The sequence below is a fragment of the Lemur catta genome, chromosome 14 (assembly GCF_020740605.2).
Source record: "Lemur catta isolate mLemCat1 chromosome 14, mLemCat1.pri, whole genome shotgun sequence".
Lineage (NCBI taxonomy): Eukaryota > Metazoa > Chordata > Mammalia > Primates > Lemuridae > Lemur > Lemur catta.
In genome coordinates this window covers 35973214-35992484 of record NC_059141.1, presented here as the reverse complement: position 1 = coordinate 35992484, position 19271 = coordinate 35973214, and the positions used below count along the sequence as shown (strand labels likewise).

The window sequence follows — 19271 nt, the reverse complement described above, 5'->3', positions numbered from 1 at the left end:
AACCACCATCATGTTCTCTCATGAAAACCCCTAATGTTCTCTCTTTCTCATTTACCGGATTTATAGTACATTATTAATTATAATAAGGACTCAGTCACACAAAAATTAACTTTCTTGCCTTCTTTCCCTACTTTATACTCAGCAAAACCATAACCATAACTAATTACAACTGTCTCCTCTCTTCAGACCTACCCTTGCTATGTCTGCAAAAACATACACAATACCATAATTAGTATCACTTCAAATTAATAACTAAAACTCCCCAAAACAACCTTTTGTTTTGTTCAGTAACCACACTATATTTCCTGGTCCATTCCTTTTTTTATGTAAGAACATACAAAGAATTTTGTAAATGTTAAATGAATAGGGCATATTCATCAATAGCTGTTAAATTAGCTCAGTTTAGCCCATATTTATATTTCTATGTATGTATTTCTTTACCTGCACAAATTTAAAGTGGACATGAAAACTGTATATGATGATCTCATAGAATGAATTATTCTAACCATTAATATATCACATGCTTAGTCACAATGAATAAATGATCTCTTGGGACTTGTAAAGTCTTAAACACGTATTTTCCACTGTCCTTAATGTTCTTTGGTAATCAAATTAAAGAGAAGCAAAAATTCCACCTTTAATTTCTTAGTAGATAACCAAGAAAACAAATACAAAATCAAAAAATAGGTTGAAATTACTTAGGATTCTTCACTTCTAGGTAAACAACAAATAGTTTATCATTCTCAATCTGTCTCTGTTTTTCTCTAACATCTAGTGGAGATTCTATAATTTTTAAAAAATCATTTGCTTCTGAATTTAAAAATTAGAAACTCTGTGTTTCTGTGTAGTAGGGAAGAAATAATGTTATTTTTTGGTTACAGAAATTTTGGTAAAAATTAAATGAATTCTGTTTTATCTTCTTGCAGGTCTCTGTGGTCAATCAGCTGGACATGCAAGTCATTGTTTCCAACGTGCCCCCTACTCTAGTGGAAAAAAAGATAGAAGATCTTACAGAGTAATTGATTTTGTTTACTTATATATTTATTTTCACACAACTACAATTTCAATTTGATTTGGTCATTTTAATCATTACATTGTTCAGATTAGACACATATTTTACAACAGTGTCTTAATAATAATTTAGCTTACTCCTTTCCCAAAGTAGGTAACCTCATTTGAAATATGTGAAGATTTTTAGAGTATCTTCAAATAAGGATGAAAAGTAGATGTATGTGAGATCTTATTTAGAATTCTTCAATTGATTCATCAACAAAACCTCAAAATGCTGCATCTCAGAAATCATAACATTCATGATTTAAGTATATACCTTGATTTTTGTGGCCCTGCATTACGCAAAATGCAATCTGGCCAGTATAGGAAATATGTTATTTCTATAAGTGATGTGTCTAGATAGCTAGAGCTTACATTTTTACAATCAAGTTAAGACAAATTTTAAACTATGTATGTGTATATACATATATATAATTGTTATAAAATATGTTGCATGCCCCTCTGCCTTCCCAGCAGTTTGCACTGAACATGGCTGAAGATGTTATAGTTGACACAGATATAATTGTGATTATTTATTAAACTGCTGTTCTCTAACATTCGGATGTTATAAAAGATTATTAAAATATCTTTACTATTTCACTCTTAACTACCCTATTCTAGCCTACCATCATTATTTATTTTTTCTATTTGGCATTTGTTTGTTCTTCCTCGTTTTCTATTGATTTCAGGTTGACAAATGTCAATTACCACTGTCAATTTTCCTCTCTCTAGCAGAATATGCCCACTACTAAATTGTCAGAAGTTGTTTCAAATAGATAGCTAAACTTTTAATAATTACATGCTGAATACAATTCAATAGACACTGATTAAAACATATGTGATTTTCCTGTAAGAAAAGCATATGTACATTGTAACAGTTATTTCAGTATAGTTCACAAATTCAGCATTTTGGTGTCACATGACTTGTCCTGTGGGGGAGGAAGTTATCTATATTTATGCATGAAATATCAATCATAGAGTACCTTGTTTATTTCTACAGAAGAAGCTTATGTACACTTAACCTTTGTCAAAATAATAGCTGATTACCTTTGAAAAAAATTAGAATTATGCTTAATTTTTAGCTGCTTTCATGTCATCTATTGAGACAGGCTTTCTCTGACTGCATTATCTAAAAGACATGACACCCTTTTCAATTTCTAGCTCTTTATTCTGCCTTATTTTCCTTCAAAGCATTATCTAATGTTTTTTATATGTCAATTTCCCACTAGAATGTAATCTCTATGAATGTAGGAAATTTATTTTTTACTGTCATAACTCTACTTGTGTAGTAGGCACTTGATGCATTTTATTAAATATACATTTTATACACGCAGATCATGATGTACTTTTCCTCATATTGAGACAAAATTTATGAAACTGAAAAAGCAAATGGCAAAATGAAAGTGTAATTTCATAAGAATTTATAAGATTTAATGTCTCTTAAGTGGATATGATGATATAAATGGAAAATATCAGGCACTTTTCCTGTCTTGAAAGAATCGTATCATTGTGAAAGGAGATTTGACTTTATATAACATCATTTGGATTTAAAATATATTTTTTCCAATATCAGTTTCACCATTTGTTATGAATAAAATTTATAGAGCTAATGAAATTTATAGTATTGTTGTGAAAACTACATTATATAAGGCATGTAGGGCAATGGAAATTATGCATATTCAATGAATGATAAATATTCTACATAAATGAGGTTAGCAGACCAATTGCAGTAGATTTAGGTAAAGAGTTGCTAGATTTTTGTACATATTCTTAAAAGAGCATGGTTTAGTAATGGGATACAGACGGTAGATTCAGACACAGAGGTCTGAATTCCATTATAGCAGTTTGACCTGTGCAAGATATTTCACACTTACAGCCACACTTCCTCATCATGAAAAGTAGACTAAATACATCTATCCTGTGTTGATTTTGAAACAATTTAATAATATAAATTTCCCAGTATAGTAAGCATAGAAGGCACATATATACCTGACACTTTTGTTGTTGTAAATATATATAACTCATAAACTTTGTCATTTTAAGGATTTTTAAGTGCACAATTCAGTAGTGTTAAGTATATTTACATTGTTTTAAAATAGATTTTCAGAATATTTTCATCTTGCACAACTGAAATTCTACAACCATTAAACAACTCCCCCACTCCTGCCTTACCCCCAGACCCAGGAAACCTCCTTTCTACTTCCTACATTTATAAATTTGACTACATTAAATATATCATAAAAGTGGAAACATGCAGTATTTCTCATTTTGTGATTGGCTTATTTCACTTAGCATAAAGTCCTCATGGTTCATCCATGATGTAGCATGTGATGGGATTTCTTTCTTTCTTTTTTTTTTTTTTGGTAAGGCTGAAAAGTATTCTGTTATATGTACATAATACACTGTGTTTATCCATTCATCTCTCAGTGGATATTTGGGGTACTTCTATCTCTTGGCTATTGTGAATAATACTGCTATGAACACAGGTGTTAAAATATCTCTTCCAGACCATGCTTTCAATGCTTTTGTATATACATCAAGAAATTGAATTGCTGGATGACATCATAGTTCAGTGTTTTTTTTTTTTTTTTTTTGAGGAACCTACATACTATAATCTATAACAATTTCACCATATTATAATTTCATCATTCTGTGTGTAAGTTTTCTAACTTCTCTGTATCTGGTTAACACGTTATTTTCTGAACTTTTTTCTTACATATATATTTTAAATATAGTAGTCACAGCGATGATTGTGAGGTGGATATACTATTCTCATTTTGATTTGCATTTCTCAGATGATTAGTATTGTTGAGCATCTTTTTATTAGTACAGTTAATGGCCATTTGTATACCACCTTTGGAGAAGTATGTGTTAAAGTCCTTTGGCCATTTCTTAATTGAGTTACTCGATTTACTTTGGTTGTTGTTGAGTTGTAGGAGTTCTTTTTTTTTTATTTCAGAATATTATGGGGATACAAATGCTTTGGTTACATAGATTTCCTTTGCACTGCCTGAGTCAGAGCTACAAGAGTGCCCATCCATCCCCTTCTCCCCACCCCAACCTGCTCTACACCTGATGAATGTTACTTCCATAGGTGCACATAAGTTGGACCAATTAGTACCAATTTAATGGTGAGTACACGTGTTGCTTGTTTTTCCATTCTTGTGATACTTCACTTGGAAGAATGTGTTCCAGCTCCATCCAGGATAATAGAAGAGATAGTTCACCATTCTTTTTATGGCTGAGTAGTACTCCATGGTGCATACATACACATATATATACTATATTTTATTAATACACTCATGTATCGATGGGCTCTTGGATTGTTTCCACAGCTTTGCAATTGTGAATTGTGCTGCTATAAACATTTCAGTACAGATGTCTTTATTACAGAATGTCTTTTCCTACTACTAGGTATTTACTCAAAGAAGTTCTTTATATATTCTGTTATTAATCCCTTATCAGGTATATGATTTGCAAATATTTTCTTCCATTCTGTAGGTTATCTTTTCATTCAGTTGATTATGTCCTTTAATAAACAAAAAGCTTTTAAGTTATACATAGTCCCATTTGTCTATTTTTCTTTTGTTACCTGTGCTTTTGGGATCGTATCCAATAAATCATTGCCAAATCCAATGTTATGACACTTTTATCATGTGTTTTTTTCTAGGTATTTTATAGTTTTGGGGTCTTACTTTTAGATCTTTAATCCATTTTAAGTTAATTTTTCTATATAAGAAAAGGATCTAACGACTTTAACCTTTTACACATGGATATTCCATTTTCCTAACACTAGTTGTTGAAGAGATTGTCCGTTCCTTGCCTGATTCTTTTTTGCAGACTTTTCAGAAAATCTGTGTAAATTTAGAATTTTCTCAAGTGGAAATGTTTATGATTCTTTATTGAAAACTACTTTAGTAAATGGCAGTGGTAGTGATAAGAATTATGGGACCTGATTCAGCGCCGTAAAGCCCCAGTGCTCACCCTTCCAGTGTCTGGGGTGAGTAGTGAGAATACACACATAACTCAGACAGACAGCAGAGTGTCAAATAGTTAATTAAATGTAAGAATTTATTGTTCCAGTGACCAGACTAATCAGCGCATTTATTCCCTGTGGATATTCCTAGATGACAAAACATATCATCATTAAAGCCATTTTTTATATTTCCCATGAGACATCCCTATCCTGTGAAGTGGAATACTTGAATTTCATGTGATCATCATTTTTATTTTGTTTTTCCTTCAGGTAGACCCATATGTTAGGCTAGAACATAATTCAAAGTTTCCTTGGTAAGCATGAAATCAGCACAAATTGGCACACTTGATGAAAGGAAAAATTAATAAATTGATATATCTGTTTTATGTTGGGGAAGGTTTCACAAAATTCGGTATACCTTGACAGCTAAGAGCACAGTGCCTGGAAAATAGAATGATTATAGTAAACCTGAGCTGCTATAATGATGATAATGATTATTCCTCACTTCCCTGGAATGGGATTAAATGGCTTACTGAAATTTTTATATTACTTTTGTTACTTTATGCTTATAAAATTGGTCAACTCCCCTAAGTAATGAATCACATCCCTTTTTAATTAGATTAATGTATGCAACAAATTCCAGTGAACATCCATGTCCCCTACAGATAGGCTTGCATATCTATGCTGTAAAGTATTTTAGATGGATCTTAGAATTTCTCTCTTTGTGATCCTTGTCCTTCTTTTCCTTACAAATTTTTGAAATTAAGGTATTGGAGAAAAAGCTGTGAGGATAAAGGTAGGGACACCTTAGTACAACTAACAAATAATTGACCATAGTATCTAAAGAAGAAACTAAGATACATTTTCACTTTATATCTTTGTTTTTGCTACTCCCACTTCACCATGAAACCCAAATAAATACAAGGAATTTGGGATTATAAAAGTTAAATCCTTAGAAATTTATAGTAAAAACATTTTAAAAGCGTCAACTAAAGAGTTTAGAAATACTGTGTTACAGTATGAATAGGAACTGATAATTTTAGTCTCAGTTTGCTCAAACACATCTCTTACTTTCTAGACATAGTATGAAAATTCCATTGTAGTAGAACTTTATGGAAGTAGTTATTGACTTAATGTGGAAGAGCCTCATTTTAATGAAATATTTATATACTAATTGAAATATGTTTGTGTAGTCAATTTATAGTTCTGGGAATTAAGGTTACAAAACATATTTTAGAAATCTAGTGTGTATATATGTGCATATATATATGTGTATATACATATACATATATACATATATATTTCTACAATGAGAATTAGAAAGTCTTTTGGAAAGCAAATCATAAAATGATAAATGTCAGCACATATATTTTCTTAAATCTGTGAACTAAAGACAGTTGTGAGGGAAAAGGTTAAGGTTCTTTTGATTTCAGAGGAGATAGGCTCAATCTCTACCCTGCCAATGACTAGATAGAAAATCCTGGGCCAGTATATTTAACTCCTTGAGTCCTAGTATCCATATGTTAAAGGTAGGAATTGATTCATAAAAAATAAATAGTTCCTGGTTGTAAGCACTGGAAGTTTAGCTGTGAACAACACAAAGTCCCTGTAGCCATGGAGCTTACATTCTACTGCACAAAAATGGTATCTAAAATAACAATATTAATAAATTAATATATTAATATAATATGATGTTAGTGATAACTGCAATAAAGACAAATAAATGGGGAGGAAGTCATGTGACTATGGGGAAGGGAGACAGAGACCTGAAGATATGAAAACCGAGAGGTAGGAGCACGTTTGTCATATTAAGATATAGACATCAAAGTAGAAAATGACTTATAGGACCTCACAGGTCACTTGGAAGATTTTATGTTTTATTCTGTGTAAGATGGAGAGTCCTTAGAACTGTCTGCCCAGTATTGTAGCCACTAACTACTCTAAGAATTTATTTAGTTATGTAATCTTTCTTAGATGCGGTATTCCAAAATTATGTTTGAGTATTGCCAATCACATAGCAATTTTCTCTGAGTATACTTAGCATAAATATACAGTTGCAGTTGGAGAGGATATCAACAGAGAACTGCCATGAACGATCTAATTTTTATCAGATAATGGAGCACAGCCATCCCAATAGTGCAATTTTTAAAAGTAATGTTTTCTGTAATAGGAATGTAATAGCTATAAAATAAATTGAAAACAATCATAAAAGTAGAACATAAACTTTAAATATAATAATAAAATCTTACTTTTTAATATTCAAGGTATAATTCACTACTCTTTAAAAAAAAGATAGTAATTCAGCTTTATTCAAACAAAGCCTTGGTAATTCATTGCTTTGACACCAAGGGAATTTATTTGCTATTTTTTGAAATATTCAATTTTGGGGTTTATTTTGGTAGAGAAAGAGAGGTAACTTTCTCTATTCGATATAAGAATTACTTATTTTTAACTCATTAGGTTATAAGAAGCCATAGTTCTTTTTTATTTTATTTTATTTTATTTTTGAGGCAGAATCTTGCTCTGTTGCCCTGACTAGAGTGCAGTGGCATCATCATAGTTCACAGCAACCTCAAACTCCTAATCTCAAGTGGTCCTCCTGCCTCAGCTTCCCAAGTATCTGGGCCTACAGGTGCACATCACCACACCTGGCTAATTTTTTCTATCTTTAGTAGAGATGGGGTTCTCACTCTTGTTCAGGCTGGTTTCAAACTCCTGAGCTCAAGCGATCCTCCTGCCTGGGCATCCCAAAGCACTAGGATTACAGGTGTGAACCACCGCACCTGGCTGGAAGGCATAGTTCTTACACGGTTGAATACAGCTCAGTATATAATTACATTTATACAAGCTAGTTTTTTTTTACATTGATCCTCCTGCACATTGCAGTAGTAAATGTTTAATTCTTTGAAATGTAGAAAAGTGGACAGATTTAAAATATAGTTTGTGTTTAGGGTCATATGACAGGATTTTTAATTATTCTCAGTGCTTTAGTATTGAACCAACAACACAGAAGAGAGAAGGTTATAAATATGGTGCTTCGTGAGTGTCACTTCTGTTAGTTCCATTTTTGAGAGTTAAAATGTTTCATTTTACATGAATTATTCTTATTATTTGAAGGAATGTTAGCTCAATGTAAATAAAATTTTTTACATTAAGAATTAACTCTCTGTCAAATGGATTAAATTCACAGTAATTAGTGTTTTGTCTCTGATAATATCTTTCACATATATTAAGGTAAATTCCTTTTGATTTTTTATAAGTTAAATTTTCCAAATTTGTATATCTTTTTCTATAAGCAGAATTAACCAAAAGCAAATTTCTTACAAAGTAGATTTTACCTTTTCTTTTTTGAGACAAACTCTCATTCTGTTACCCCACCTAGAGTGCAGTGGCATCATCATAGCTCACTAAAACCGGAAACTCCTGGGCTCAGGGGGTCCTCTTGCCTCAGCCTCCTTAGTAGCTGAGACTACAGGCACGTGCTGCCATGCCTGGCTAATTTTTCTATTTTTTTGTAGAGAAGGAGTCTTGGTCTTGCTCAGGCTGTTCTCAAACTATTGACCTTCTGCGGTGCACCCACATCAGCCTCCCAAAGTGATGGAATTACAGGCATAAGCCACTGTGCCAGGCCAGATTTTACTTTTTTGTAAGTTTCCATTGTACGTTGGTTTGATAAGGAGTCCAGTAGGTTTGTTTCTTATTTTAATGGTTATAATAAGCATCATTCATTAGTTAAGAAATTTCTGAATGCTTGTACTCAAAACTATACCATCTTCTGTTTGGAAAAAATAAAAAAAGTGAGAGAAAATAAATCAACTTTCTCAGCTAATACTTGCCATCTGATAGATGTGCTGTGGAAAATAATTTGTGTCCTTTCCCATAATTTCTTAGCAACATAGGAACCTAAGGCATGAAACAATAAGAATTCCAGAAGAAAATGTTGGAAAAACTTTAAAGACATTGGCCTAGGCAAAGAATTTATGAAGACTCCCAAAGCAATCACAGTAGCAACAAAAATAAATAAACAGGACCTGATTAAATTAAAAAAGCTTCTCCACAGCCAAGGAAACTATCACGAGAGCAAACAACCTACAGAATGTGAGAAAATATTCACATGCTACACATCTGATAAAGGGCTGATAACTAGAATCTATATAGACCTCAGGAAAATCAACAAGAAAAAAATCAAACAACCCCATTAAACAGTGGGCAAAGGACATGAACAGAAACTTTTCAAAAGACAGACTAATGGCCAACAAACATATGAAAAAATGCTCAACATCTCTGATCATCAGGGAAATGCACATCAAAACCACAATGAGATGTCACTTAACTCTAGTGAGAATGGCTTTTATCAAAAAGTCCCAAAACAACAAATGTTGGTGGATGCAGAGAGATAGGAACACTCACACCCTGCTGGTGGGACTGCAAACTGGTACAACCTCTATTGAAAGTAATATGGAGATATCAAAGAACTAAAAGTAGAACTACCATTCGATCTAGCAATCCCACTACTGGGTATTTACCCAAAGGAAAAAAAGACATTCTATAGAAGAGACACCTGCACTCGAATGTTTATAGCAGCACAATTCACAATTGCAAAGATGTGGAAACAAACCAAGTGCCCATCCAGCACATGGGTGGATTAATAAAATGCAGTATTACCATGGAGTACTACTCAACATAAAAAATGGTGAAATAATACCTCTTGTATTAACCTGGATGGAACTGTAGACCATTTTTCTAAGTGAAGTATCACAAGAATGGAAAAACAAGCACCACATGTACTCACCATCAAATTGCTATTAACTGATCAACACTTAAGTGCACATTTAGTATATTCCCACCCAATGGGTGTGGTGTGCACTGTCTGGGGGATGGACATTCTTGAAGTTCTGACTCAGGTGGGGCAACGGCAACATATGTAACCTGAAAATTTGTACCCCCCGAAATAACCTGAAAAAAAAAAAAAGGATGAGGTTTGAAAAGTCAGAATCAATATTCTTTCTACATTTATTTATTTATTTATTTCCTTTTTGGGTATTCAAACTTTGGAAACAATGAAAATAAATCCAAAAGTAAACAAACAACTCAACAAACAAAACAGTTCCTATAATTCCATAGAGAACATTTTCCTTTTGCTTTTAGGTTTTAAAAAAGTTTGAAATCTTTGAACTATTGTTGTTTTCAGAAAGAGATACCTGGAGTCATAATATACTAAAAATATGTTTTAGTGGAGATCAATTTAAAAAACCTAATTTTTGAGTTTTAAATCAAAAATAGACATTCTTACCTTGCCTTTGCCCTGCAAAAATAGTAGAAATATAGAAAAGTCAAGAATTTGGGGGACATATACTTTAAGAAAATAGCATGATGGAAGTATAGATTGAGACAGATTGAAGAAAAAAGTTAATTTTTTATGATATCTGTGGGTTTGTCATATATGAATTTTAAAATCTTGAGATATGTTGCTTATATTCCTAATTTGTGATGAAAGGGTGCTGGCTTTTGTGGAATGCTTTTTCTGCATTTATTGAGATGATCATATGGTCTTCGTTTTAGCTTCTGTTTATGTGGTCAATCACATTTTTTGGTTTACATATGTTGAACCATCCCTGCATCCCTGGAATAAAGCCCACTTGGTCATGGTGGAATATTTTTTTGATTTGCTGTTGAATTCAGTTGGCTAGTATTTTATTGAGGATTTTTGCATCTATATTCATAAGGGACATTGGTCTATTGTTTTCTTTTTTTCTTATGTCCTTTCCTTGCTGTGGTTTCAAAGTGATACTGGCTTTGTGGAATGAGTTGGGGAGGATTTCCCCCCTTCTCAATGTTATGGAATAATTTCTGCAGTAGGGGTACCAGCTGTTCTTTGTAACTCTGGTAAAATTTGGCTGTGAATCCATTTGATCTGGGGATTTTTTTTTGGAAGATGTTTTATTACCAGTTCAATCTCATTGCTTGTTATTGGTCTTTTCGGGAGTTCTATTTCTTCCTGATTGAGTCTTGGGAGGTTGTGTTTCCAGGAATTTGTCTTTCCTCTACATTTTTGAGTTTGTGCACATAGAGATTTTCAGTGTTCACAGATGATCATTTGTATTTCTGTGGTATCAGTTGTAATATCTCCTTTATCATTTCTGATTGAACTTATTTGGAGCCTTTCTCTTTTATTCCAGGGTAATCAATTTTGTTTATATTTTCAAAGAACTAACTTTTTGTTTCATTGATTCCTTGTATTTTGTTTGTTTGTTTCCGTATCATTTTGTTCTGCTCCTACCTTAGGTATTTCTTTTCTTCTGCCAGCTTTGGGTTTGGTTTGCTCTTCCTTTTCTAGTTCCTTGACACGTGTTGTAAGAATATTAATTTGTGATCTTTCTGTGTTTTTGATGTAGGCATTTAAGACTATGAATTTTCCCCTTAGGAATGCTGTTGTTAAATCCCATAGATTTTGATAGCTTGTGTCCCCTTTGTCATTCAGATTGAGGAATCTTTTGATTTCCGTCTTAATTTCATTTTTGACCCAATAATCATTCAGTAGGAAGTTGTTTAATTTCCATGACTTTGGGTAGAGTTGAGTGTTTCTCTCGGAGTTGGTTTCTGGTTTTATTACACTGTGGTCTGAGAAGATACATGGTATGATTACTTTTTTTAAATTTGTTGAGACAAGTTTTGTGGTGTAAGATACAATCAATCTTGGAGAATGTTCCATGTGCGAATGAGAAGAATGTATATTCAGTAGTTTTTAGGTAAAATAGAATGATGGTAATAGAAATAGAGAATAGAATGATGATGAGGAAAGGAGATATGGTGATTTGTTGTTCAATGGGTATAAAGTTATAGTTATACAAGATGAGTTATAGTTATACAAGATCTGCTATAAAATGTAGTGCCTACAGTTAACAATAGGTCATTGTATACTCAAAAATGTGTTAAGAGGGTAGATGTCATATTAATTTTTCATACCAAAAAAAAGAAAAGCAAACAAAAAGCAAAGGGACACAGGAAACTTTGAAAGTTATGGGTATGTTCATTACCTTGATTTGGATGATAGTAACACAAGTGTATGCATTTATCCAAACTCACTAAATCATGTACATTAATTATGTGCATTTTTGTATACCAGTTATACCTCAGTACAGCTGGGGGAAAAGAAAGATTGTGGAAGAAAATCAAACAGAGCATTATTAGCATAAATTTTTATTAGAAAATGCAAGACATGGGAGGGCATGATGGAAGTGTCCCAAAGATGTTGGGAAAAGAGAGCAGAATGTTTTATGGAACTTTAGCAGAAGGGGATGGCTGAAATCCAACTAGGTTTGAGAACAGAAAAATTATTTTTATGTATTAATAGCCATTGTTTGGGTAGTCTGGGTAATCAGGAGAAGCACAGAGGAACAGATAGATGCCAAAGGCAGGTGAGAAGGAACACCTGTGGGAACCAGGACATGTGCAGGCCACAGTGGAAAATTTCCCATTCTTCAGGGTTTATATGGCATTCAAGAAATACTTCTGTCCTGATTTTTGCATTAGAATGCATTTTCTCCACATTATAGACCTAAAGCATCATGAAACAGTATATAGTACCAAGTGGTGATGCATTACTTCCACTTTTCTTCAAACATTAGCCAGCTTTAATAATATTTTTTAAAATACTGTCATTATAACACTATCACCATGAAAACTTTTCCTCAAATACATCACTGGACACTACAAGGAAACAATTCAGAAGGTTCAAGGTATCTGAGACGAAGCATAGAAGGGATCTTTGCCCCGTATTCAATGGAAAAGATGATAGAAAAAAAAAAACAGCTTGAACTCTGAAAAGATTTGCCCTCTCTTAAAACCATCTGTGTCTAGATATACACTTCAAGGAAGATGGTAAAGCATTCTAAATTGGTCTGTAAGCTTTAGTCTCTCCTTTTATGTTTTTTTAAACAAAGAATGATCTATAAAAATTGACCTATTTTAAAATGAAGAACCACAAAAAGCCAGTATCTATCTAGGTCAACCTATAATTAATGTAAGTTTGTGTTCAGTTAAGTATTGTGTTTCTTGGTTTATTTTATAAGGTTTATACTACTTGTAAATGGACACGTATTTAGGCACAATACTGATCCATATCATAGAACTTGATTTTATGGTTCCTATATGGCTAATATATGATATAATTCATATGTGGATTAGGTTGCTTCTTCTCTTCCTCCAAATTATTGAGTAGGCTGAGCATTTAATAAATCCTTCATCTACATAAACTCTTTGCTAACTAGTTTTCCTGATTCTACTCTTGGCTCCCCCTTCAGCCTAGTCTCAACATACTGGCCAGTGTGCTTTTAAATATAAGATAGATCATATTACTTCAGTATTTAAAACCCAGCAATGGATCCTTATTTCATTCAGAACAAAAGGTAATAAATACCCTTATGATTCTAAAAGTCCTCATGTGATCTGCTCTGGCCACACACTCTATCACACCGTCAGCACAGCTAGCAATTCCCTTTTCCTAGAACACTCTTTCCTAGAATATCCATATTACACATTGTCCCCTAAAGTTTTTGCTCGAATAACAATTTCTCAATGGTGCTTTTTTCTGAACACTCTTACTAATTTTATTGTTTCATTATCCATTCTTTGTCTTACCCAGTTAGAATGAAAATTCTATAATGTAAGAGATCTTTGTTCACTGATATAGTCTATGTATCTGAAATAGTGTCTGGCCCATAATGGGCATTCAGTAATTATTTGTTGAATGAATGAATGAAAAATTTCCTACTTAACATCCGAGTATTGCTGTAATTTTATTAGACAGCTATTAATCCAATTAATTTTCTACATTTTTCAAACTATGAAAATATAGATTTATATGAAGCTTTTTTCTTAAAAAAATTAGAGAAAAGTAAATAGGGAGTTAAAGAGTTTTTTTTAAAATATGACTATATTGTTTTTATTATTCCCATTACAAAAAATTCAAGCAACATAATATATAAAAAAGTAAACTCAAAATTGTACCACCTGGACCTAAGCATTATATAAAAATTGTTATAGACATCTGTGTTGATATGTTTGTGTGTGTGTATGTGTGTACAATATAGATATTACAGCTTAGATAAACATCATTGCAAATCTCTCTCTCTATATATACATACACACACATATATATGTATGTGTATATATGCATGTAATGAAATCTGTATACATATATGTAATGAAAACACAGGTAGAAAACGTCTAGTATACAGATACAGATAAGTGGATAGATGGATTTTACAAAATACATTCTCATTTAAAAAGTATTAAATTTAGTTATATATATATTTATTAAAAAAAGACATAGGAGAAATTCAAATTAGGACACATTTCTCTTCATCATAAAATACATTTTATCCCAAAATATGTCTAAAAGTTTAAGAAAAAAATATTCAGGGATAAGAAATTGTTGCATGCTTTAAATGGCATAATTTATTTTTAGACTTCTTTGTTTTATGATTCCCTGCTACCATAAAGTAATTAGTAGTCATATTTCTTTTTTTTTTGGAGACAGAGTCTCACTCTGTTGCCCAGGCTAGAGTGCCGTGGCGTCAGCCTAGCTCACAGCAACCTCAAACTCCTGAACTCCTGGGCTCAAGCAATCCTCCTGCCTCAGCCTCCCAAGTAGCTAGACTACAGGCACGCGCCACCATGCCCGGCTAATTTTTTCTATATATTTTTAGTTGTTCAGCTAATTTATTTCTATTTTTAGTAGAGACGGGGGGGGGGGTCTCTCTCTTGCTCGGGCTGGTCTCGAACTCCTGACCTCAAGCAACCCGCCCACCTTGGCCTCTCAGAGTGCTAGGATTACAGGCGTGAGCCACCATGCCCAGCCCAAGTAGTCATATTTCATTCCACATCTAAGTTTTAGTCACATATGAGTCTGCAGTATTGTACTGAAATATAGAAAAAGACAAAGGTTCAATAGACATGTTTCTTCATTATAGGATAGCACAAAGTTAATTTACGCATACAGGAAGAATATCCTTGGAACATACCAAATCAATGCCTAAATGCACTGGAGAAGTCATAAATTGTTAAACTGAAGTATTGGAACAGATAGCCACCTACCTACTATATTGTATTTAATTATGTACTCAAAATTTGTTTACTTTTTGATTTGTCAACTAATAATACTAGTGAGAAATAAGCTTTCTTAATAATTCCACAAATTAATTATTAACAAATGTCTTGAATGAATTAGAAGCAAGAAGGAAGTTTATTAATGCAAACATTTAAGCCAAATAAATATTAATAAATATAATAGTCATTTTAATGGAATAGTTACTATGTGCTAACAACTGTGCAAAGATTTGTGTTGAAACTTTCGTTCATTTAATGCACATACAATCCTATGTGGTAGATTATGTCCTCATTTCACATTTTAGGAAACTTAGACTTTGAAAGCTTAAAATTACTTGTCTAAGGTTATGCAATTGATAAATAAAGGAATTGAAAACTAAGCCAAACCTCTGTGCTCTTCAATGCTATATTATTACTGTGTGTGCCTCATACAAAATGTCAAGAGGATAATGTGGTTTGACTCTGAGGCCTTTATTTTTGTTAAGTGAGCATGAGCCTCTCAGGAGAATCCTAAAACACAGGCTGAATGATGTTAGGCCAGGCCTGTGTCTCCCAGTACATCCATTCTGTTCAGTTTCCCAGAGAGGCTACATTCAATTATTGACTGATACTTGCTGAGTGCATTTAGTCCTTTTTTCCACATCATCTTTTCTTTATTCTTCAAGGATCTGATCAGAAAAGAAACTGTAAGGCAGAGAGACTAGTGGGCATGGGTTAGTGAGAGAAATGGAAAAGAATGAATAGTACTTCAGCAAGACAGCCTTCATCTGTGCTGGTGTATAAAAACTTAAAAACAAACAACCAAATTAAACATGTCACTGTCATTGGCAGTGTCCCCTGACATGCACGGGTATAGCCATTTCCTCCAAAGTTTAATATTGTCATCGTTCTTGTAACAAAGGCAAACCAAGCACATACCAGATTCTTAAGGCAACATATTTTTCATAGAGCAGAAAATGGGTCAATTTTGGCATGTGAAGCAAAAGTTATTTTCAGTTGTGTCAAAGAACTTTAGAATATATTACCCTTCACCCCCCAAAATACCTCAAAGTATGGACTCCAAAAGGAGCATGGAAGCTATAAATAAATTTTAAAATATTTCTCATGTATAGTTTACATAAATTAAAATTGATTTACTTACATTTAAATTTCTGTGAAAATTTAATAATATGCATTCTAGGGTTAATAATATAAAGTTTGTAATAAGGAACAGGACATTACCATTTGTAGAAACACAGAAAACAAATACTTATATGGTTATAATTTGTACTTTCAATTGAAATCCAGGTATATGATTAGAAAAAATATATTTTCCAGATATTAATTCACATTCTCTGTTTTTTATTGAATATTACTGCTTGTATACAATATGATATAACTTTTAAGTTGTTTGTATTCACCTATATAGTGTCTGAAATTTGTATGCCATGTTTTTGTCTTCACCTAGTAAACCTGCCATTGCAAAATATCTCTACATCTCCCCTTGCTATAATGCTCTAAGTATTTTTATACCCTTAGGAAAACAGGCATCCTTGTCTTACACCTTAGCATCTAGCTATGTGGCATATATCACAAACTCTGGTGGAAGGTGTAATTTATGACAACCGTATGAAGTCAAGAGTTCTCAGACTCCATGAGTCCTATAAAGCATAGACAGCTTTATTTTTACAGTGTATTTAGCGTTTCCCATGAGCCACATAAAAGCTCAAATGGTATCATAAATTCAAAAAGTCTAAACTTAAATAGGGCATGGTTGATGACCTTTTTCTACCTTATTCAGCTTCCAGCATCATTGGGAGCTAAATACTGAAAAAATGTAGAGAATGTTTTTCAAGGGTTTATATTCAGTAAACATTAAGAAAGACAAGGCTGTCATCATTTTTCATTTACTAAATGTCATTTCAAGTTGAAAGTGATTTTTTTTTTTTTGTCCAGCAAGCCCGTCAAAATGTCACGTTTGTACTTTGTTTGATTTATAGGATTTTGGACCGCTATGTTCAGGAGCAAATTCCTGGTGCCAAGGTTGTGGTGGAGTCCATCGGTGCTCGCCGGCATGGAGATGCCTTTTCCCTAGAAGATTACACCAAATGTGACTTGACTGTCTATGCAATTGACCCCCAAACCAACAGAGCCATTGACAGAAATGAGCTATTTAAGTAAGTACTTTTTGTGGTCTGTTAACAGCTCTCTGGTTACAATAGCACCCGCAGATAATTCTGACTTACGGCTTTAAGTACTTAAAGTTTAAAACCCACCAAATTGTTGTTGAAAATGAAATGTAAGCAAAAAGTCTAAGACAATAGCTAGGTCCTCATGCCTGAAAGTTTTCAGGTCCAAGCATGGACTACAGTGGCTGCAGAGGGGCTGTTCTTATGGGTGGCGTAGGTAGGGCCTGTTATACTTATGAGCAAGGAACAGCTCCCTGAGATCCGCTTAACACTCCCCACTCTTGCTCCAGGGCCCTGGCTATTTGGGAGAAAAGCACAGGTTCTTAAAATGGCAGTTTGCCTGCAACAGTTTCAGCAGGCTTGCATTCTCATAGGTCTATTGAATCAGCAAAAACTAGTATTTGATTTTTCCTTTGACTTAAAGGTGGTTAGGGAATAATCTGCCCCATTTAAGTCCATGCCACTTGTGATATTTCATTCTGGTATGAACCTAAATATTTGAGTTATAAATCCTAAAAATAAAGAAAATGCAGAATCTTAAACAAAATACCATTACGCATTTTCCCTTGGAGATTATTCTAGCATACTTTAATCCTTTTTTTTTAATCTATTAATAGTTTTTGCTTTATTATAGTGACACCTAGTGTCCACCAGGTTCTTGGAATGAAACTATCTAAAAAATACATTTGATATATCATAATATGTATACATTTTAGATAGTTTATATGCATCTGTACATATACATACACACATATATGAATACATGCCAAACTTCTTATTTCAGAACTTACTCTTCCTTTGTCTATACATTCTAAACAGTATGTAATATATCCACACACAAATTCACATATATATCCATATATGTGTGCACATTCTATTTAGTAAATATGTATTTATTCATTTTTATTAAAACCCATAAATTCTTAAAATTCTTAATTAGGCTTATTTAAATCTGTTCATTAACAAAATTTCACTGCTCTTATTTTAGCAACAATAAAATAGTGACTTAATATCAACTTAATTTTTTAAAAAACCATAGTTTGTAAGTATGTGATTCATTGACTTATTTTTAATAAGTATTTAGGATAAATGCAAGACACTATACTAATTACTGTGGGTAAATACAGATGACTAAAGTAATAGCTCTCTCTCTCAGCTTTATAATCATCATCCAAATGAAGTAAGATTTAGATCTACTTTTGTATATTTTATTAATTTAAAAAGTTTATTTAGAAATATACTTTTAAAGTAACTCATGTATTTTTTCTCTTGTCAGTATTAACACATCTTTTTTTAATTTAAATCTGTCTGCATTCTATGTTTTCTACATACAATGTTTTATTTTTAAATTTGATAATAGATTGAGTTTGGGGTGTTTTTCGTACGTATGAAAATATCTGTTTTCTGTAAGATACTATCCTGGCTTTAAAGAGTGAAATGATTGTGATTATATTTTGAATCGAACTGGCAAACATTTTAGGGATAAAATATTTGGAAACAAGCCCCTTGGGTTTCCACTGACATAGTGAAGTACAAAATCAACATTTTTCATTCTAAACAAGTTTATCCAAACTTAACTTATATTGTGAAGAGTAAATATCTAAATTCAACAGTAAATGTTGTAGCCAGGAGGGAAGGGGAAAAAGAGGGACTATCTAATAATCAAAATTGCTTAAATTGAGGAGAGGATAGAAGTAGGTATAGAGTATTAAAATTTTGCTTTAGCAGTATTTACCTTGAACTAGTAGCAGAGAATCACTGATCTGTTTTAAACCCTAGAATTGTTCCTTGAAATGTTTTATAATAAAATTATATATAGTGTGTATATATACATATGTGTGTATGTGTGTGTGTGTATAAAATACAAGGCTAATAATACAGAGGTATTAGTATTTATTTGGTAGCTATCAAAAGTATTGAAATTTAGTTTTTAACATTGAATAAATATACCAGAACATTGCAATTGT

The 19271-nt window shown here is 32.6% G+C and overlaps 1 protein-coding gene across 17 annotated transcripts in view; it reads left to right on the top strand.

Annotated features, from left to right (window-relative positions):
• The window catches only part of PCDH15 (protocadherin related 15), a 634897-nt gene that overhangs the window by 584490 nt on the left and 31136 nt on the right, over nucleotides 1–19271 (top strand). For all 17 annotated transcript variants that reach the window (XM_045568054.1, XM_045568051.1, XM_045568050.1 and 14 more), the window contains 2 exons: nucleotides 927–1015; nucleotides 17116–17292. In XM_045568054.1, the coding sequence (XP_045424010.1) occupies nucleotides 927–1015; nucleotides 17116–17292 (266 nt within the window). The remainder of the gene's footprint in view (nucleotides 1–926; nucleotides 1016–17115; nucleotides 17293–19271) is intronic.